Genomic DNA, 22,186 nt, shown 5'->3' with positions numbered 1-22,186 from the left:
TTCTTAATTTATTCTAAATAAAGTCTCTGAGATTCCCTGAGCGGATGATTATCCCCTAATTACACGGGGTTAAATGGCAACTGTGCACCCGTTTGTACTTCCTGCTCCTGGGCTGCTCTCTTTCCCATGGTCAGGCAGGAACCTCCCCCTGGGTAAGTGAATCCAATCTCCCCCCAGTACTTACCCAGGTACAGAGCTCTGATTCTCTGTACTTCCTGCTCCTGGGCTGCTCTCTTTCCCATGGTCAGGCAGGAACCTCCCCCTGGGTAAGTGAATCCAATCTCCCCCCAGTACTTACCCAGGTACAGAGCTCTGATTCTCTGTACTTCCTGCTCCTGGGCTGCTCTCTTTCCCATGGTCAGACAGGAACCTCCCCCTGGGTAAGTGAATCCAATCTCCCCCCAGTACTTACCCAGGTACAGAGCTCTGATTCTCTGTACTTCCTGCTCCTGGGCTGCTCTCTTTCCCATGGTCAGGCAGGAACCTCCTCCTGGGTAAGTGAATCCAATCTCCCCCCAGTACTTACCCAGGTACAGAGCTCTGATTCTCTGTACTTCCTGCTCCTGGGCTGCTCTCTTTCCCATGGTCAGGCAGGAACTTCCTCCTGGGTAAGTGAATCCAATCTCCCCCCAGTACTTACCCAGGTACAGAGCTCTGATTCTCTGTACTTCCTGCTCCTGGGCTGCTCTCTTTCCCATGGTCAGACAGGAACCTCCCCCTGGGTAAGTGAATCCAATCTCCCCCCAGTACTTACCCAGGTACAGAGCTCTGATTCTCTGTACTTCCTGCTCCTGGGCTGCTCTCTTTCCCATGGTCAGACAGGAACCTCCCCCTGGGTAAGTGAATCCAATCTCCCCCCAGTACTTACCCAGGTACAGAGCTCTGATTCTCTGTACTTCCTACTCCTGGGCTGCTCTCTTTCCCATGGTCATGCAAGAATTCCCCCGGGTAAGCAAACCCAATCAGAGACTCGGAGCTCTGTACCTGGGTAAGTACTGGGGGGAGATTGGATTCACTTACCCAGGGGGGGGTTCCTGCCTGACCATGGGAAAGAGAGCAGCCCAGGAGCAGGAAGTACAGAGAATCAGAGCTCTGTATCTGGGTAAGTACTGGGGGGAGATTGGATTCACTTACCCAGGGGGAGGTTCCTGTCTGACCATGGGAAAGAGAGCAGCCCAGGAGCAGGAAGTACAGAGAATTAGAGCTCTGTACCTGGGTAAGTGAGTGTGGGGGGGGGGGGGGGGGGGGGGGGGGGGGGTAGGATTCTCTTCCCCAGGGGGCTATTCCTAATGGGCAGGGTTTAGCCAGGCAGACTAACCCTTGATGCTGAGTGTTACAGTTGAACAAGGGGCGGGAGGGACAGTCTGTTCCCTGCTGATTTGCACTAAGAATGTAGAAAACACGACGCAGACAAGTGAATCGGACCCCCCCCCCCCCCCCCCCGTGAAATATCCAGTAAGTGAAGTTCAATAGAGATAAATTGGTTCTGCTGGTTATTGGTATCGTCCCACCGGGCCTGAGATCCAGTGAAATTGGACCCCCCCTCAGAACCTATTGGGGGGGGGGGATTCCCTGTTGCTCAGGACATTCACGCTGCCGATCAAGTGGGTGTTTCTCCGGTCCGGTTCTGAGGAGGCGAGGAGCCAATCAGAGGGAGTTTGTGGCCCCCATCAGGGCCCCCCCCTAGTTGTAGAACACCTCGTCTTCAGACAGGGAGCTGCTGTCCACGTAGTGCAGGGAGTTGTTGAGGCGGAGCTTGCAGGACTCCCGGGGGGCCTCCCCCTCCCCTGCTGCTGGTGCTTTGGAATTATCCGAGCTGCTGCTCATTGGCCCACAGGGGAACGCAGGCTGGAGGGTCACATCCCAGCTCTCCATGGGCAGCAAGTGCTGGGGGGCCCCGGATAGGGACACGGCCGAGGAGTAAGAGAGGCCGGGGAGGCTCCCACCCAGGTCCGAACCGCCGGCGCCGTGGGCGTAACTCAGCAGCCTTCCCTGTAGGTACAGACTCTCCAGGTCTGAGTGGGGAGAAACAGAAGAACAATTTGCAATTGGTCTTCATTTTTTATTTGTAGTTTTTGGATTATTTAGCTTTTTCTTCAGCGCCTATCTGGTTGCTAGGGTCCAAGTTACCTTAGCAACCACGCAGGGGTTTAAAAGAGAGACAGGTATATGAATAGGGGAGGGACTGAATAGAAAGATAAGGAATAAAAAGTAACAGTAACAATAAAACTGGAGCCTCACAGAGCAATAGGGTTTGGCTGCCGGGGTCAGTGACCCCCATTTGAAATCTCAGAAGAGGAAGGCAAATAATAAAAAAAAATATAAAAATGAAGACCAACTGAAAAGTTGCTAAGAATAGGCCATTCTGTAACATAGTAACAGTTAACCTGCCCCTTTAATGGCCCCACCCAGTACAGTTACACAGGGACCTCCTATTGGAGCACAGAAATATATACATACATGCTCGGCCAATCACAGCAATGTAGGAACTCTGCCCTATGGGAACAGGGATCTACCAGGCCCAGACTGGCAGCCTTTATATTCTGAAACTATTCGGCCAATGACCCACTGCTCTGTGACATCATCATGGTTATATCGGCCAATAGGCAGACACTCCATGATTAAAGGCTACACTAAATGGGTAGCACATTATCTCAGAATATCACTCTCTACATCCTACTAAGAGTTAATTTAAAGGTGAACATCCCCTTTAGTAACCAGGGAGAATGGGGGGTAGTTACCTTGCAGCTGGGGGACCTCCTGGGAGCCCAACCCAAAATGCATTTCTTCATCATCCAGAGAGGACCAGGCGCTCAGTGTGGCCTCCGTGATGGCGAATTGCTCTGCGACCCCTGCGCGGAAGGAGGGAGAATCAGTAGTTGCCCCTATAGGCAAATACCCACCATGGGGGTTCAGGGAGGGCAAATTCAATGGAACTGCCCGGGGGGGGGGCTGTACCTGCGGCAAAGCGTGCCTCCTTCAGCTCATCCGTCAGGTCCGAGTAATGTTCATCATCAGTCAGAGAGTGGTCCCAGCCTGACTGGGGGGCACTCCAGCCTTTCCACTCTATGAGATGGGCGACCCTCCCGCGGGCCATGGCCGTCGGCTTCGTTATATGGTCCTTTATGGTCTGCACCAACCCTGAAACAGTGAGGGGAAATTCTAGTTTTATGGTATGAGGCTGTTCCTGCTGAATTGTGCTTAGTACAGGGGAATCCCTATGTGCCATAGTTTTATGGTATCTCTCTGTACAGGCTATGGGCAAACTTAGGGGGCTGTTCCTGCTGAATTGTGCTTAGTACAAGGGAATCCCTATGTGCCATAGTTTTATGGTATCTCTCTGTACAGGCTATGGGCAAACTTAGGGGGCTGTTCCTGCTGAATTGTGCTTAGTACAGGGGAATCCCTATGTGCCATAGCTTTATGGTACCTCTCTGTACAGGCTATGGGCAAACTTAGGGGGCTGTTCCTGCTGAATTGTGCTTAGTACAGGGGAATCCCTATGTGCCATAGTTTTATGGTATCTCTCTGTACAGACAATGGGCAAACTTAGGGGGCTGTTCCTGCTGAATTGTGCTTAGTACAGGGGAATCCCTATGTGCCATAGTTTTATGGTATCTCTCTGTACAGGCTATGGGCAAACTTAGGGGGCTGTTCCTGCTGAATTGTGCTTACTACAGGGGAATCCCTATGTGCCATAGTTTTATGGTATCTCTCTGTACAGGCTATGAGCAAACTTAGGGGGCTGTTCCTGCCTGAATTGTGCTTAGTACAGGGGAATCCCTATGTGCCATAGTTTTATGGTATCTCTCTGTAACAGGCTATGAGCAAACTTAGGAGGCTGTTCCTGCTGAATTGTGCTTAGTACAGGGGAATCCCTATGTGCCATAGTTTTATGGTATCTCTCTGTACAGGCTATGAGCAAACTTAGGGGGCTGTTTCCTGCTGAATTGTGCTAGTACAGGGGAATCCCTATGTGCCATAGTTTTATGGTATCTCTCTGTACAGGCTATGAGCAAACTTAGGGGGCTGTTCCTGCTGAATTGTGCTTAGTACAGGGGAATCCCTATGTGCCATAGTTTTATGGTATCTCTCTGTACAGGCTATGGGCAAACTTAGGGGGCTGTTCCTGCTGAATTGTGCTTAGTACAGGGGAATCCCTATGTGCCATAGTTTTATGGTATCTCTCTGTACAGGCTATGAGCAAACTTAGGGGGCTGTTCCTGCTGAATTGTGCTTAGTACAGGGGAATCCCTATGTGCCATAGTTTTATGGTATCTCTCTGTACAGGCTATGAGCAAACTTAGGGGGCTGTTCCTGCTGAATTGTGCTTAGTACAGGGGAATCCCTATGTGCCATAGTTTTATGGTATCTCTCTGTACAGGCTATGAGCAAACTTAGGGGGCTGTTCTGCTGAATTGTGCTTAGTACAGGGGAATCCCTATGTGCCATAGTTTTATGGTATCTCTCTGTACAGGCTATGGGCAAACTTAGGGGCTGTTCCTGCTGAATTGTGCTTAGTACAGGGGAATCCCTATGTGCCATAGTTTTATGGTATCTCTCTGTACAGGCTATGGGCAAACTTAGGGGGCTGTTCCTGCTGAATTGTGCTTAGTACAGGGGAATCTTAGGGGGCTGTTCCTGCATAAATATATGGAGCCGCCCTATCATAATGTCACGGCCCCGCGCCGCAGGCTGCACAGCTGAAAAACAAACCGTAGGGATTCTCTCACCTCCGGCAGAAAGCTGTGGCCGCTCAGCGCCGCGGGTCGAGCAGAAATGGAATCAGTGCGACACGTTTTCCAGCGTGAACAGCCCAAAAATAACCCAAGGGGCGTGGGGAGTCGCACTGCCAGTAATGAGGGATCTGAGAGTCCCAGGCAGTTGCCACAGTAACACGGACCCTGCGCGTCTCTAGATCGCAGCTAATTTCTGACATGTTGCCCGGCAGCCCCCCAGCCTGTTCCTGCCCGACTCCACCTGTGTCATCCTGGGGCATCTCCCAAAACTGCCACGTACCCCTGGTAAGCCTGGGGGGGAGGGGCGGGATGTGTCCCACTTGCAACCCACTGAGATGTTGCTGAACTACAACTCCCACAATGTATACATACAAGGCTGTTTGGTTGCCAGGGTCAGTGGCTATAGCAACTAGTAGACATATTTGTATCAAGGCTAAGTTTGTATTCGTATAATAGGTGCAGGTCTCTGACCTAATGGGGTTCTGATCCTGGGGCAGGAAACTTTGGCCCTTGGGGTAACTCATTAAATGCCCCGGGGCATCTAATACAACTGCTTTATTAAAACCCCTCATTCTTAAAGGGACAGTACACACCCCGTTTAATTGTGATCATTTTAGTAAAAAGGAGTTTTTTGGTGAACACTGTCTCTTTAAATTAAAAACAAATATTGGGTTCTGATACTCTGGGTCCCAATCAAGTCAAAGTCACATGTCCCCCTGAAGCCAATCACAGGCTCCCACATACCCGTAAGCGATGAGGTGGCGAGTTCTGCGATGTTGTAATTGCTGGCGTTTTCCTTGGATTCGCACAAAAACCCATTGGGAGACTTGAAGCATTTCTGTTGGGCCAGAACAGAACCATTAAACCCAATGTATGAATGGGGCAGTAACTAAACTAAATTCTGTTATTGGTCAGTATTGGGGGAGATTGGATTCACTTACCCAGGGGGAGGTTCCTGCCTGACCATGGGAAAGAGAGCAGCCCAGGAGCAGGAAGTACAGAGAATCAGAGCTCTGTACCTGGGTAAGTACTGGGGGGGATTGGATTCACTTACCCAGGGGGAGGTTCCTGCCTGACCATGGGAAAGAGAGCAGCCCAGGAGCAGGAAGTACAGAGAATCAGAGCTCTGTACCTGGGTAAGTACTGGGGGGAGATTGGATTCACTTACCCAGGGGGGTTCCTGTCTGACCATGGAAAGAGAGCAGCCCAGGAGCAGGAAGTACAGAGAATCAGAGCTCTGTACCTGGGTAAGTACTGGGGGGAGATTGGATTCACTTACCCAGGGGGGGTTCCTGTCTGACCATGGGAAAGAGAGCAGCCCAGGAGCAGAAAGTACAGAGAATCAGAGCTCTGTACCTGGGTAAGTACTGGGGGGAGATTGGATTCACTTACCCAGGGGGAGGTTCCTGCCTGACCATGGGAAAGAGAGCAGCCCAGGGGCAGGAAGTACAGAGAATCAGAGCTCTGTACCTGGGTAAGTACTGGGGGGGAGATTGGATTCACTTACCCAGGGGGGGTTCCTGTCTGACCATGGGAAAGAGAGCAGCCCAGGGCAGGAAGTACAGAGAATCAGAGCTCTGTACCTGGGTAAGTACTGGGGGGAGATTGGATTCACTTACCCAGGGGGGGTTCCTGTCTGACCATGGGAAAGAGAGCAGCCCAGGAGCAGGAAGTACAGAGAATCAGAGCTCTGTACCTGGGTAAGTACTGGGGGGAGATTGGATTCACTTACCCAGGGGGGGTTCCTGTCTGACCATGGGAAAGAGAGCAGCCCAGGAGCAGGAAGTACAGAGAATCAGAGCTCTGTACCTGGGTAAGTACTGGGGGGAGATTGGATTCACTTACCCAGGGGGGGTTCCTGTCTGACCATGGGAAAGAGAGCAGCCCAGGAGCAGGAAGTACAGAGAATCAGAGCTCTGTACCTGGGTAAGTACTGGGGGAGATTGGATTCACTTACCCAGGGGGGGTTCCTGTCTGACCATGGGAAAGAGAGCAGCCCAGGAGCAGGAAGTACAGAGAATCAGAGCTCTGTACCTGGGTAAGTACTGGGGGATATTGGAATAGCCCCATAGATGGGCTTATAGCAATTATTTTCTTACCTTTCCCATCTCGTCATCTTCATCCTCTTCCTCATCAGGACTTTCTGTTGGTGCTGGATCCCCTGGGGGACAGGGGGCCGGTGCAGACACTGGGGGGGACGCTGACTTTGTGATATTGTTGGACAAGTGAATCTCCTTTTGGCCACTGAAGAAGAACTCTGCAAGGGAGGGACAGTGTCAGTAGCAAGTCAGAACCAGCAGTGCAGGGAAGGGAAAGGGACAGACACAGTGACAGTTACACATAACTATAAACCCAGTGAGAATGAGGAATGAATGGATATTGGGGAGTTGTATCAGGAGTCAGAACCAGCAGTGCAGGGAAGGGAAAGGGACAGACACAGTGACAGTTACACATAACTATAAACCCAGTGAGAATGAGGGATGAATGGGTATTGGGGAGTTGTATCAGGAGTCAGAACCAGCAGTGCAGGGAAGGGAAAGGGACAGACACAGTGACAGTTACACATAACTATAAACCCAGTGAGAATGAGGGATGAATGGGTATTGGGGAGTTGTATCAGGAGTCAGAACCAGCAGTGCAGGGAAGGGAAAGGGACAGACACAGTGACAGTTACACATAACTATAAACCCAGTGAGAATGAGGGATGAATGGATATTGGGGAGTTGTATCAGGAGTCAGAACCAGCAGTGCAGAGAAGGGAAAGGGACAGACACAGTGACAGTTACACATAACTATAAACCCAGTGAGAATGAGGGATGAATGGGTATTGGGGAGTTGTATCAGGAGTCAGAACCAGCAGTGCAGAGAAGGGAAAGGGACAGACACAGTGACAGTTACACATAACTATAAACCCAGTGAGAATGAGGGATGAATGGATATTGGGGAGTTGTATCAGGAGTCAGAACCAGCAGTGCAGGGAAGGGAAAGGGACAGACACAGTGACAGTTACACATAACTATAAACCCAGTGAGAATGAGGAATGAATGGGTATTGGGGAGTTGTATCAGGAGTCAGAACCAGCAGTGCAGGGAAGGGAAAGGGACAGACACAGTGACAGTTACACATAACTATAAACCCAGTGAGAATGAGGGATGAATGGGTATTGGGGAGTTGTATCAGGAGTCAGAACCAGCAGTGCAGGGAAGGGAAAGGGACAGACACAGTGACAGTTACACATAACTATAAACCCAGTGAGAATGAGGGATGAATGGATATTGGGGAGTTGTATCAGGAGTCAGAACCAGCAGTGCAGAGAAGGGAAAGGGACAGACACAGTGACAGTTACACATAACTATAAACCCAGTGAGAATGAGGGATGAATGGATATTGGGGAGTTGTATCAGGAGTCAGAACCAGCAGTGCAGGGAAGGGAAAGGACAGACACAGTGACAGTTACACATAACTATAAACCCAGTGAGAATGAGGAATGAATGGATATTGGGGAGTTGTATCAGGAGTCAGAACCAGCAGTGCAGGGAAGGGAAAGGGACAGACACAGTGACAGTTACACATAACTATAAACCCAGTGAGAATGAGGGATGAATGGGTATTGGGGAGTTGTATCAGGAGTCAGAACCAGCAGTGCAGGGAAAGGGACAGACACAGTGACAGTTACACATAACTGTAAACCCAGTGAGAATGAGGAATGAATGGATATTGGGGAGTTGTATCAGGAGTCAGAACCAGCAGTGCAGGGAAGGGAAAGGGACAGACACAGTGACAGTTACACATAACTATAACCCAGTGAGAATGAGGAATGAATGGATATTGGGGAGTTGTATCAGGAGTCAGAACCAGCAGTGCAGGGAAGGGAAAGGGACAGACACAGTGACAGTTACACATAACTATAAACCCAGTGAGAATGAGGATGAATGGGTATTGGGGAGTTGTATCAGGAGTCAGAACCAGCAGTGCAGGGAAAGGGACAGACACAGTGACAGTTACACATAACTATAAACCCAGTGAGAATGAGGAATGAATGGGTATTGGGGAGTTGTATCAGGAGTCAGAACCAGCAGTGCAGGGAAGGGAAAGGGACAGACACAGTGACAGTTACACATAACTATAAACCCAGTGAGAATGAGGAATGAATGGATATTGGGGAGTTGTATCAGGAGTCAGAACCAGCAGTGCAGGGAAGGGAAAGGGACAGACACAGTGACAGTTACACATAACTATAAACCCAGTGAGAATGAGGAATGAATGGATATTGGGGAGTTGTATCAGGAGTCAGAACCAGCAGTGCAGGGAAAGGGACAGACACAGTGACAGTTACACATAACTGTAAACCCAGTGAGAATGAGGAATGAATGGATATTGGGGAGTTGTATCAGGAGTCAGAACCAGCAGTGCAGGGAAGGGAAAGGGACAGACACAGTGACAGTTACACATAACTATAAACCCAGTGAGAATGAGGAATGAATGGATATTGGGGGAGTTGTATCAGGAGTCAGAACCAGCAGTGCAGGGAAGGGAAAGGACAGACACAGTGACAGTTACACATAACTATAAACCCAGTGAGAATGAGGGATGAATGGGTATTGGGGAGTTGTATCAGGAGTCAGAACCAGCAGTGCAGGGAAAGGGACAGACACAGTGACAGTTACACATAACTATAAACCCAGTGAGAATGAGGAATGAATGGGTATTGGGGAGTTGTATCAGGAGTCAGAACCAGCAGTGCAGGGAAGGGAAAGGGACAGACACAGTGACAGTTACACATAACTATAAACCCAGTGAGAATGAGGAATGAATGGATATTGGGGAGTTGTATCAGGAGTCAGAACCAGCAGTGCAGGGAAGGGAAAGGGACAGACAGACACAATTATATTTTCTTTCATTGGGCAAAATCATATTTTGGGTTTATATCCCCTTTAGTATCACTGCTACTGTTTCCCCCTCCCCCATATCTGTCACCTGTAGTTACTAATAAATGAGCCAATTGGAGGTTGTGGCCCCTCCCTCTCCGGGGCCCCAGGTGCAACATCTGAAAGGAAATTGTATCTATAACAAAGGTTAATGATGAGAATGAGGCTCAGGGCACTGCCATTGGGCGGATTCAGCCGGGGCTCCTGCAGGGGCCACATTACTCATGAGTCACATGATCCCCCCCATCTTTGTTCTGCCGTTATGCTGTGGGGCCCCGTGGCGCCTTTATATTATATCCACAAAAGAGAATTCACAGTGGTGTGTACAATCTGAATTACAGGGGGTTAAGGGGGGGTAGTAAGCGAATCAAGACCACTGCAAAAGTCTGCGTGTATCTAGTTCACAGAATGCTAAATTCATGTCAAACATGGGCTCGCCCTGGCACAAGTGCCCTCAGGGGCAATTTGTTTGGCAAGAATGTACGTTAACCACTCATACAGGGAAAGCAAGTATTGGAGACGAGTAGGCAAAGATGGGACGACGGCAAGATGAGACGTTGAGCAGATAGAAGTAGGGCAGATGTAGCGGGAGAAGATGGAGACAGTAGGGATGAATGGAGAATAGGCTAATGGTTCGACAGTGATGGGATATGATGTTACAAGTAGGTAGTATTGGTAGGGCAAGATGGAGACAGTGAGGGCAAGAGTGAGAGAGCCGTGGCAAGATGGAGACAGTAAAGGGCAAGATGGAGATCAGTATAGGGCAAGATGGAGACAGTAGGGCAGTAGATGGAGACAGTAGGACAAGAATGGAGACAGTAGGACGAGATGGAGACAGTAGGGCAAGATGGAGACAGGATAGGGCAAGATGGGACAGTAGGAAGTCAAGCATGGGAGACAGTAGGCAAGATGGAGACAGTGAGGGCAAAGATGGAGAGACAGTAGGCAAGATGGAGACAGTAGGCAAGGATGAGAGACAGTAGGTGCAAGATGGAGACAGTAGACGAAGATGGAGACAGTAGGACAGGATTGGAGACAGTAGGGCAAGATGGAGACAGATAGGAGTGCATGAGATGGAGACAGTAGGACAAGATGGAGACAGTAGGGCAAGATGGAGACAGTAGGGCAAGAGAGGACAGTAGTGCAGTACGAAGATGGTAGATCAGTAGGGCAGATGGAGACAGTAGGGCGATGGAGACAGTGAGGGCAAGATGGAGACAGTAGGGCAAGATGGAGACAGTAGGGCAGATGCGAAAGGAGACAGATGGGAGACAGTAGGCAAGATGGAGACAGTAGGGCAAGATGAGAGACAGTAGGGCGAAAATGGAGACAGTAGGCACAGAGGGAGATGACAGGTAGGGACAGGATGGAGACAGTAGGGAACGATAGGAAGACAGTAGATGGGCAAGTATGGAGACAGGTCAGGGCAAGATGGAGCAGTAGGACACAGAGGGAGACAGTAGGCAAGATGGAGACAGTAGGGCAAGATGGAGACATAGGGCAAGTGGAAGACAGTAGGGCAAGATGGAGACAGTAGACAAGATGAGACAAGGGCAAGATGGAGGGCAGATGGAGACAGTAGGAGCAAGATGGAGACAGTAGGACAAGATGGAGACAGTAGGGCAAGATGGAGACAGTTAGGCACAAGATGGGGACAGTAGGCAAGATGGAGACAGTAGGGCAAGATGGGACAGTAGGGCAAGATGGAGACATGTGGGCTAGGGCAAGATGAGAACAGTATGGGCAAGATGGAGACAGTAGGGCAAGATGGAGACAGTAGGGCAAGATGGAGACAGCAGGTGGCAAGATGGAGACAGTAGGGCAAGATGGAGACAGTAGGGCAAGATGAGACAGTAGGGCAAGAGGAGTGGCAAGATGGAGACAGTAAGGCAAGATGGAGGACAGTAGGGCAAGATGGAGACGAGTAGGGCAAGATGGGGACAGTAGGCAAGATGGAGACAGTAGGCAAGATGGAGACTAGTAGGGCAAAGATGAGACAGTAGCAGAATGGAGACAGTAAGGCAAGATGAGATACAGTAGGGCAAGATGGAGACAGTAGGACAAGATAGGAGCAGAGACTAAGATGGAGACAGTAGGGCAAGATGGAGACAGTAAGGACAAAGATGGAGACAGTAGGCAAGATGGAGACAAGTAAGGTAATGATGGAGACAGTAGATGGGACAGTAGGCAAGATGGAGACAGAGGCAAGATGGAGACGTAGGGTAAGATGAGACAGTAGGACAAGTGGGGGGAGAGCAGTAGGGCAAGATAGAGAAGTAGGGCAAGATGGAGACAGTAGGAGAAGAATGGAGACAGTAGAGCAAGAATGGAGAACAGTAGGCAAGATGGAGACTAGTAGTAGGTCGACAGATGGAGACATAGTAGGGTCAAGATTGGAGACAGTAAGGGCAAGGAGATGGAGACAGTAGGGCAGAGACTAGAGGGAGATGGGACAGGTAGGACAGTGGACAGAGGGAAAGATGGAGAACAGTAGAGACAGAGATGGAGAAACAGTAGGCAAGTGGAGACAGTAGGGCAAGATGGAGACAGTAGGGAAAGATGGAGACAGGGTAGGCAGAATGGAGACAGTAGGGCAAGACATGGAGAGCAGTAGGGGCACAGATGGAGACAGTAGGGCAAGATGGAGACAGTAGGTAAAGAATGGAAGACAGAGACAAGATGGAGACAGTAGGTGCAAGATAGAGACAGTAGGCAAGATGGAGAACAGTAAGGACAAGATGGAGACAGTAGGGACAAGGATGGAGACAGTAGGACAAGATGGGAGAGGGAAGTTATAGGGAACAAGAATGGAGACAGTAGGGCACAAAGATAGGAGACAGTAGGACAAGATGGAGACAGTAGGAGGGCAAGATGGAGACAGTAGGGCAAGTGAACGTGGAAGAGCAGTAGGGCAAGATGGAGCAGTAGGGCAAGATGGAGAACAGTAGGACAAGAATGGAGACAGTAGGCAAGATGGAGACAGTAGGGCAAGATGAGACAGTAGGGCAAGATGGAGACAGTAGGAGAAGATGGAGACAGTAGCAAGATGGAGACGAGTAAAGGCAAGATGGAGACAGTAGCGAACATAGGATGGAGACTAGTAGGCAAGATGGAGACAGTAGGGCATAGATGGAGACAAGTAGAGGCAGATGGAGACAGTAGGGAGGCAAGATGGAGACAGTAGGAGCAAGATGGAGACAGTAGGGCAAGATAGAGAGCAGTGAGGGGCAAAGATGGAGACAGTAGGACAAGATGGAGACAGTAGGACAAGATGGAGACAGTAGGGCAAGAGAGTAGAGAGAGTAGGGAAGATGGAGACAGTAGGGCAAGATGGAGACAGTAGGGCAAGATGGAGACAGTAGGACAAGATGGAGACAGTAGGGCAAGAGGAGAAGATAGGAAGATACAGTGAGGGCAAGTGGAGACAGTAAGGCAAGATGGAGACAGTAGACAAGATGGGAACAAGTAGGAAGCAAGATGGAGACCGTAAGGCAAAGATGGAGACAGTAGGCAAGTGGAGACATGTGGGACAAGATGGAGACAGTAGGACAAGATGGAGACAGTAGGGGCAAAGAATGGAGAACAGTAGGGCAAGATGGAGACAGTAGGAACAGAGATGAGTGGAGGACAGTAGGGCAAGATGGAGACAGTAGGGCAAGATGAGACAGTAGGCAAGATGGAGACAGTAGGGCAAGATGGGACAGTAGGGCAAGATGGAGACAGTAGGGCAAGATGGCAAAGTAGGGCAAGATGGAGACAGAAAGTGACAAGAATGGGGACATAAGGGCATAGATGGAAGACATGAAGAGACAAGAATGGAGACAGTAGGTACAGATGGACGACAAGAAGATGAGCAAGAATGATGAGACAGTAGGGCAAGATGGAGACAGTAGGGCAAGATGGAGACAGAGAGGACAAGAATGGGACAGTAGGGCAAGATGGAGAACAGTAAAGAGGGAAGATGGAGACAGTAGGGCAAGATGGCCAAGACAGTAGGGCAAGATGGAGACAGTAGGGCAAGATGGAGAGCAGAGGAGACAAGTAGGGCAGACAGTAGGGGCAAGAGATGGAGACAGAAGGACAAGATGGGGACAGTAGGGCAAGATGGAGACAGTAGGGCAAGATGACAGTAGGGCAAGATGAAGCAGTAGGAGCAGATTGGAGACAGTAGGACAAGATGGAGACAGTAGGGCAAGATGGAGGACATAGTCCCTGCCCAGTGAGCTTCAATTCTAAGGTCCATAATCCCATTCCATTCAGCCCTGCCCCAGTGGAGTTCAATCTAAGAGTCCCTATCCATCCCATTCGGAAGCCCACGCCCCAGTGAGCTTACAGATTAGTCCTTCGCATTGCCATTCAGTCCCTGCTGCAGTGAGCTTACAATCTAAGGTCCTATCCTCCAATAGTTCCCTGCTTCGAATCTAGTCCTCCTTCGTCCATCGTCGCCAGTGAGCTACAATCTAGGTCCTATCCATTACCCATCAGCCCCTGCCCCAGTGAGCTGTACACTCTAGGTCACTATCCCATTCCCACTCAGCCCCTGCCTGCAGTGAGCTTACACTCTAAGGTCCCCTATCCCATTCCATCCAGCCTGCCCAGTGAGCTTACAATCTAAGGTCCTATCTCATTCCATGCAGCCCCTGCCCCAAGTGAGCTTAATCTAAGGTCCCTATCCCATTCCATCAGCCTGCCCAGGTGCTTACACTCTAAGGTGCCTAATCCCCATTCCCAATCAGCCCCTGGCCTCCAGTGAGCTTAACACTCTAAGGTCCCTAATCCCATTCCCTAGTCCTGCCCCAGTGAGAATTACAGATCTATAGTCCCCTATATCCCCATTCCTCACTCCCGGTTAGGAGCTCTCAGGTCTATCCAGCCACAGCCCTGCAGGGCTTACAATCTAAGGTCCCTATCCCATTCCATCAGCTCTGCCCAGTGAGCTTACAATCTAAGGTCCTCGATCATTCAAACATCAGTCCCCTTTGCCCAAGGGTGACGCTTACAATCTAAGTCCCTAATCCATCCCATGCAGCCCTGCCCCAGGAGCTTACAATCTAAGGTCCCTGATCACATCCATACATCCCTGCCCAGTGAGCTTACATCGTTAAGGTCTCCTATCCATTCCATCAGCCCCTGCCGCAAGGTGAGCTTAATATAATCCCTCTCATCCATGCCCTGACGTACTTACCTCATCCTACATTCCCATAGTCCTGCCCGCAGGGAGGTTACAATCTAAGGTCCCTATCCCATTCCCATCAGATCCCTGCCCAGTGAGCTTACAATCTAAGGCCCTATCCATCCATCAGACCCCTGCCTCAGTGGAGCTACAATCTAAGTCCCTAATCCGCATTCCCGATCAGCACCTGCCTTCCCAGGTGAGCTTCACTCTACAATCCTACAGAAGTTCCCTATCCCTCGCAGTTCGCTCATGCATCCCTTCCATCGTCCCGTCAGTGAGTTAAATCTAGGTCCCTATCCCATTCCCATCAGCCCTGCCTCCAGTGAAGCTACAGATCTAAGGTCCTATCCCATTGCATCGAGTGCCTCCCAGTGAGGCTCTACAATGCTAGAGGTCCTTCACCATTCCATCAGTCCCTGCCCCAGTGAGCTTAATCTAAGGTCCCTTCACATTCCCGATCAGCCCGCTCTCCAGGTGAGCGTTACGATCTAATGTCCCTATCCATTCTCCACAGCCCGTGCTACAGTGAGCTTAAAATCTAAGGTCCCTATCCCATTCCCATCAGAGCCTGCCCCAGTGAGCTACAATCCAAGGTCCCTATCACATTCCCATCAGCCCCTGCCCCAGTGAGCTTACAATCTAAGGGTCCCTATCCCATTCCCATCAGTCCCTGCCCCAGTAGCTTACATCTAAGGTCCCATATCAAGCATTCCCATAAGCCCCTGCCCCAGTGAGCTTACAATCTAGGTCCCTAAATCCATTCCATAAGCCCCCTGCCCCAGTGAGCTTACAATCTAAGGTCCTATCCATTCCCACATGTCCCTGGCCCACAGTGAGCTTAACAGTCTAAGGTCCCTATCCCATTCCCATCAGTCCCTGCCCCAGTGAAGCTTACAATCTAAGGTCCCTATCCCATTTCCCATCAGTCCCTGCCCAGTGAGCTTAACAATCTAAGGTCCCTATCCCATTTCGACCATCATGTCCCTTCCCCAGTGAGCTTACAATCTATGGTCCCTAATCTCGATTCCCATCAGTCCCTGCCCCGTGACTTACATCTAACGGTGCCTATCCCATTCCAAATCAGTCCCTGCCCAAGTGAGCTTACAATCTAAGGTCCTATCCCATTGCCCATCAGTCCATGCCCCAGTGAGCTTACAATCTAAGGTCCCTATCCCAGTCCCATCAGCCCACTTCCCCAGGTGAGCTTACCAATCTAAGGTCCTATCCATTCCCCTCAGCCCCCTGCCCAGTGAGCTACCAATTCTAAAGGTCCCTATCCCCATTCATCAGTCCCTGCCCAAGTGAGTTACAATCTAAGGTCCCTATCCATTCGCATCAGTCCCCTGCCCCAGTGAGCTTACAAATCTAAGGTCCCTATCACATTCCCCATCAGCCACTGCCCCAGTGAGCTTACAATCTAAGGTCCCTATCCCATTCCCATCAGTCCCTGGCCCCAGTGAGCTTACAATCTAAGGTCCCTATCCCATTCCCATCAGCCCCTGCCCCAGTGAGCTTACAATCTAAGGTCCCTATCCCATTCCCATCAGTCCCTGCCCCAGTGAGCTTACAATCTAAGGTCCCTGTCCCATTCCCATCAGTCCCTGCCCCAGTGAAGCTTACAATCTATGGTCCCTATCCCATTCCCATCAGTCCCTGCCCCAGTGAGTTTACAATCTAAGGTCCCTATCACATTCCCATCAGCCCCTGCCCCAGTGAGCTTACAATCTAAGGTCCCTATCCCATTCCCATCAGCCCCTGCCCAGTGAGCTTACAATCTAAGGTCCCTATCCCATTCCCATCAGCCCCCTGCCCCAGTGAGCTTACAATCTAAGGTCCCTATCCCATTCCCATCAGCCCCTGCCCCAGTGAGCTTACAATCTAAGGTCCTATCCCATTCCCATCAGCCCCTGCCCAGTGAGCTTACAATCTAAGGTCCCTATCCCATTCCCATCAGCCCCTGCCCCAGTGAGCTTACAATCCAAGGTCCCTATCCCATTCCCATCAGCCCCTGCCCCAGGGAGCTTACAATCTAAGGTCCCTATCCCATTCCCATTAGTCCCTTCCCCAGTGAGCTTACAATCTAAGGGCCCTATCACATTTCCATCAGTCCCTGCCTCAGTGAGCTTACAATCTATGGTCCCTATCCCATTCCCATCAGCCCCTTCCCCAGTGAGCTTACAATCTATGGTCCCTATCCCATTCCCATCAGCCCCTTCCCCAGTGAGCTTACAATCTAAGGTGCCTATCCCATTCCCATAAGTCCCTGCCCCAGTGAGCTTACAATCTAAGGTCCCTATCCCAATCCCATCAGTCCCTGCCCCAGTGAGCTTACAATCTATGGTCCCTATCCCATTCCCATCAGTCCCTGCCCCAGTGAGCTTACAATCTAAGGTCCCTATCACATTCCCATCAGCCCCTGCCCCAGTGAGCTTACAATCTAAGGTCCCTATCCCATTCCCATCAGCCCCTGCCCCAGTGAGCTTACAATCTAAGGTCCCTATCCCATTCCCATCAGCCCCTGCCCCAGTGAGCTTACAATCTAAGGTCCCTATCCCATTCCCATCAGCCCCTGCCCCAGTGAGCTTACAATCTAAGGTCCCTATCCCATTCCCATCAGCCCCTGCCCCAGTGAGCTTACAATCTAAGGTCCCTATCCCATTCCCATCAGCCCCTGCCCCAGTGAGCTTACAATCCAAGGTCCCTATCCCATTCCCATCAGCCCCTGCCCCAGTGAGCTTACAATCTAAGGTCCCTATCCCATTCCCATTAGTCCCTGCCCCAGTGAGCTTACAATCTAAGGGCCCTATCACATTTCCATCAGTCCCTGCCTCAGTGAGCTTACAATCTATGGTCCCTATCCCATTCCCATCAGCCCCTTCCCCAGTGAGCTTACAATCTATGGTCCCTATCCCATTCCCATCAGCCCCTTCCCCAGTGAGCTTACAATCTAAGGTGCCTATCCCATTCCCATAAGTCCCTGCCCCAGTGAAGCTTACAATCTAAGGTCCCTATCCCATTCCCATCAGCCCCTGCCCCAGTGAGCTTACAATCTAAGGTCCCTGTCCCATTCCCATCAGTCCCTGCCCCAGTGAGCTTACAATCTAAGGCCCCTATCACATTCCCATCAGTCCCTGCCTCAGTGAGCTTACAATCTAAGGCCCCTATCCCATTTCCCATCAGCCCCTTCCCCAGTGAGCTTACAATCTATGGTCCCCTATCCCATTCCCATCAGCCCCTTCCCCAGTGAGCTTACAATCTAAGGTGCCTATCCCATTCCCATAAGTCCCTGCCCCAGTGAGCTTACAATCTAAGGTCCCTATCCCATTCCCATCAGCCCCTGCCCCAGTGAGCTTACAATCTAAGGTCCCTGTCCCATTCCCATCAGTCCCTGCCCCAGTGAGCTTACAATCTAAGGCCCCTATCACATTCCCATCAGCCCCTGCCCCAGTGAGCTTACATCTAAGGCCCCTATCACATTCCCATCAGCCCCTGCCCCAGTGAGCTTACAATCTAAGGTCCCTATCCCATTCCCATCAGTCCCTGCCCCAGTGAGCTTACAATTAAGATCCATTCCATCAGTCCCTGCCCCAGTGAGCTTACAATCTAAGGTCCCTATCACATTCCCAATCAACCCCTGCCCCAGTGAGCTTACAATCTAAGGTCCCTATCCATTCATATCAGTCCCTGCCCCAGTGAGCTTACAATCTAAGGTCCCTATCACATTCCCATCAGTCCATGCCCCAGTGAGCTTACAATCTAAGGTCCCTATCCATTCCCATCAGTCCCTGCCCCAGTGAGCTTACAATCTAAGGTCCCCTATCCCATTCCCATCAGTCCCTGCCCCCAGTGAGCTTACAATCTAAGGTCCCTATCACATTCCCATCAGCCCCTGCCCCAGTGAGCTTACAATCTAAGGTCCCTATCCCATTCCCATCAGTCCCTGCCCCAGTGAGCTTACAATCTAAGGTCCCTATCCCATTCCCATTAGTCCCTGCCCCAGTGAGCTTACAATCTAAGGTCCCTATCCCATTCCCATCAGCCCCTGCCCCAGTGAGCTTACAATCTAAGGCCCCTATCCCATTCCCATCAGCCCCTGCCCCAGTGAGCTTACAATCTAAGGTCCCTATCACATTCCCATCAGTCCCTGCCCCAGTGAGCTTACACTCTAAGGGCCCTATCCCATTCCCATCAGTCCCTGCCCCAGTGAGCTTACACTCTAAGGGCCCTATCACATTCCCATCAGTCCCTGCCCCAGTGAGCTTACACTCTAAGGGCCCTATCCCATTCCCATCAGTCCCTGCCCCAGTGTGCTTACAATCTAAGGTCCCTATCACATTCCCATCAGTCCCTGCCCCAGTGAGCTTACACTCTAAGGGCCCTATCCCATTCCCATCAGTCCCTGCCCCAGTGAGCTTACACTCTAAGGGCCCTATCACATTCCCATCAGTCCCTGCCCCAGTGAGCTTACACTCTAAGGGCCCTATCCCATTCCCATCAGTCCCTGCCCCAGTGAGCTTACAATCTAAGGTCCCTATCCCATTCCCATCAGCCCCTGCCCCAGTGAGCTTACAATCTAAGGCCCCTATCCCATTCCCATCAGTCCCTGCCCCAGTGAGCTTACACTCTAAGGGCCCTATCCCATTCCCATCAGTCCCTGCCCCAGTGAGCTTACAATCTAAGGGCCCTATCACATTCATGCACAGAGAGAAAATTTTTATGGGGAGCCAATGAACCTGCCTGTTTGTTCTTGACGTGTGGGCGGAACATACACACAGACACGGGAAGAACATACAAACTCCTCGCAGACAGTGCCCTGGGCGGAATCAACCCAGGATCCCAGTGCCCCCACTGACCCCCGTGCCCCCACTGACCCCCGTGCCCCCACTGACCCCCGTGCCGCCCATATTGTTATTTACCATTAGTGATTTATTTGCTTTTTATTCTCATTCAGTTGAATAGGTTTTGGGTCTTCTGTCTCAGCAATGTTGGTATCTAAACCAACGCCTGGTTGCTAGGGTCAGTGTGACCCTAGAAACCAGATAAAACGGTAATTTCTAGGCTGGAGAGCTGAGGAGAAAGAAACAGAAATACCGACCAACTGCAAATTATCGTTAATTCCATTAAAGTAAATAAAAAAAAACTCATTATACAGCGATTATCTCCTTTAACCCTTTTAATGCCACCCACTTTAGAATCTACCTGTTCAGGGTTTCTCTTTGGTCACATGTCACACTTGCCCCTTGCGCCAGGACACAGGTGGGCAAAGGGCATCAGTGGGCGTGTCGCTGCCAGCAGGTAGCAGTGCTATTGGCTAAAAGACACAATCATTCCTATAAATGATCCCTTTGCGTCCCTGCCAGGGTGCTGGCACCCACATTGCAATGTTTACACCTGGGTAGAACCAGTGCCATGTTATAGGGTGGCACCAACAGCCTGGCACCAGTACCCCCAAATGCCCCCCAAATAGGGTTATGGGGGTATCTGATACACTGAGGATATTTAACCCTTGCTGTCCCATATAATATGACCTTTGTACTTCTGCCAAATGCCCCCTCTGCCCTCCCTAGGGGTAAGAACTGAGCCCGCTGCTTGGCATGGCAGCCCAACCGGGCTCATTTAAAGTGACAGAGACGAGAAGGTCACGGAGCTGCCATTCACTTCTATGGGAAACAAGGACAAGATGTGTTTGTCTGGCTGTGCCGCTGCCGCCGTTCCCTTGCCATGGCAACAAGGTCTGTGCCACACTGGGCACCTCCATCCTCACTGTGCCAGGGTACATATTTAGCAACAGCCCCCAGGCTACCGGCAGCGCCTCCCTAAGTGGAAGGAATCTGTGCCAACCCCTTTGCCTTGGAGTCGGTGCTACTTGTTGCAGCAGTCGGAACATCTCATGTGTAACTGGGTCGGGCAAAACTTTACCGGTGGAGCTGGAACCCCAATAATTGTGTTGCCCTTTCCCTGGGCGGAACTGGATCTAGGCACCCAGTATGTGCCCAATATTGCCCCGACAGGGGCACGGGGGGGCTCAGACGGTGCCGGCAGTGTGACCCAAAAGTGTTCTTGAGCTTCTTTCCCAGCATGCCGTGCAGTTTACCCATCACGTTTGGGGGGGCTGTGGGTACTGGGCACCTGTGCACCCTCTTAACTTGGGTGTAACCCTTGCCATGTCCTTATATTCCATATTTGTGCCCCCTTGTTACCCCCACAGGCCACAATGACAGCGCCAGTCAGTGCCCAGTCGTGCCCACGGTGCCACCTATAAATCTGCCCCATTTTTAGCTTTATACCGAGGGTAGTTGGACCCATCAGCACCGTGTTTCACCCCCAGTTAGAGAACATAAGGACTTACCTTTGGAGATGCAAGATCCCATAACGAAGGGCAGGCAGCCCTGTGCCATCCAAATCCTCCCAGAGAATGATCCCCCCTGGCGCCTCTGTTTGGTTTCGCTTCCCCTTTACAGACCTTCCCGACACTCTCTGTTGCCCACCATTCCCACTGTGCCACTGGGGGTCTCAGCAGTCCAGCCCTGCAGCGTGCAGCCCAAGGTGTGAGTTCCCTGGCAGTGGTTGGCAGAGTGGCAGACAGACATGGCAGGGGCAGTGAGTGGGGGTGAGAGAGGGGCTCTGCATACGTGTCTGTGGGTTTGGATTGTACTGGGAATAATGGGAAGGGGGGGACGAGAGTGGTCACGTTGGATGCGGCTGTTGCTCAGAGACTCTCAGACTGTCTGTGCTGGATGTCACCACCCCTTCCCATTCTGCCTGCTGTCTCTGGGAGGTGTCTCGCAGGAGCTGCCAACGTCTCGCTGACGAGCCCCTTTGCTTTCCCTTTTATTCGTGTAGGTGAAGCAGCTGTTGCCATGGGGTGGGTGGGGATTAACCCTGTCAGTGCTGGGGGGTTGCTTTGGATTCGGACTCTGCCAGCAACAGGCTTGGCACCTCCATGTATGATTGTGCCGGGGGGGCAGGCACAAGCTGTATGCCAGGGGCCGGCAACCTGAGGCTTTTCCCTTTATTCAGTTTGGGTCATTGTGCCCTTTAGTCTGGAATTGTGATTCTGCCACTCTGGGCTTTTGTTCCTCAGCAAGGGTGGGGTGAAGGGGGCAAGGCCAAGAGTTGTATCAGGAGTCAGAACCAGCAGTGCAGGGAAAGGGACAGACACAGTGACAGTTACACATAACTATAAACCCAGTGAGAATGAGGGATGAATGGATATTGGGGAGTTGTATCAGGAGTCAGAACCAGCAGTGCAGGGAAGGGAAAGGGACAGACACAGTGACAGTTACACATAACTATAAACCCAGTGAGAATGAGGGATGAATGGATATTGGGGAGTTGTATCA

At 51.0% G+C, this 22,186-nt stretch overlaps 1 protein-coding gene across 1 annotated transcript; it reads right to left on the bottom strand.

Moving 5' to 3' along the window:
- Positions 1-1,430: 1,430 nt before the first annotated feature.
- On the bottom strand, positions 1,431-21,655 carry fam131c (family with sequence similarity 131 member C). Its single transcript, XM_031906422.1, has 6 exons — positions 21,193-21,655; positions 6,839-6,996; positions 5,484-5,577; positions 2,959-3,141; positions 2,742-2,852; positions 1,431-2,015 (listed from the first exon to the last, which is right to left on the bottom strand). The coding sequence occupies exons 1-6, from the start codon at positions 21,239-21,241 to the stop codon at positions 1,684-1,686; spliced, it is 927 nt and encodes a 308-aa protein (XP_031762282.1). The 5' UTR covers positions 21,242-21,655; the 3' UTR covers positions 1,431-1,683.
- Positions 21,656-22,186: the final 531 nt, after the last annotated feature.

The sequence above is a fragment of the Xenopus tropicalis genome, chromosome 7 (assembly GCF_000004195.4).
Source record: "Xenopus tropicalis strain Nigerian chromosome 7, UCB_Xtro_10.0, whole genome shotgun sequence".
Classification (NCBI taxonomy): domain Eukaryota; kingdom Metazoa; phylum Chordata; class Amphibia; order Anura; family Pipidae; genus Xenopus; species Xenopus tropicalis.
The sequence above is the reverse complement of the archived record's forward strand: the minus strand, read 5'-3'. Positions and strand labels throughout refer to the sequence as shown.

Excerpts from the sequence above, each read along its gene's own strand:
- fam131c (XM_031906422.1), bottom strand. The coding sequence starts at position 21,241 with ATGGCACAGGGCTGCCTGCCCTTCGTTATGGGATCTTGCATCTCCAAA. Across the intron at positions 3,142-5,483 it reads CGCCACCTCATCGCTTACGG|GGTTGGTGCAGACCATAAAG; the intron begins GTATGTGGGAGC and ends TCACTGTTTCAG. Across the intron at positions 2,016-2,741 it reads GGAGGTCCCCCAGCTGCAAG|ACCTGGAGAGTCTGTACCTA; the intron begins GTAACTACCCCC and ends CTCCCCACTCAG.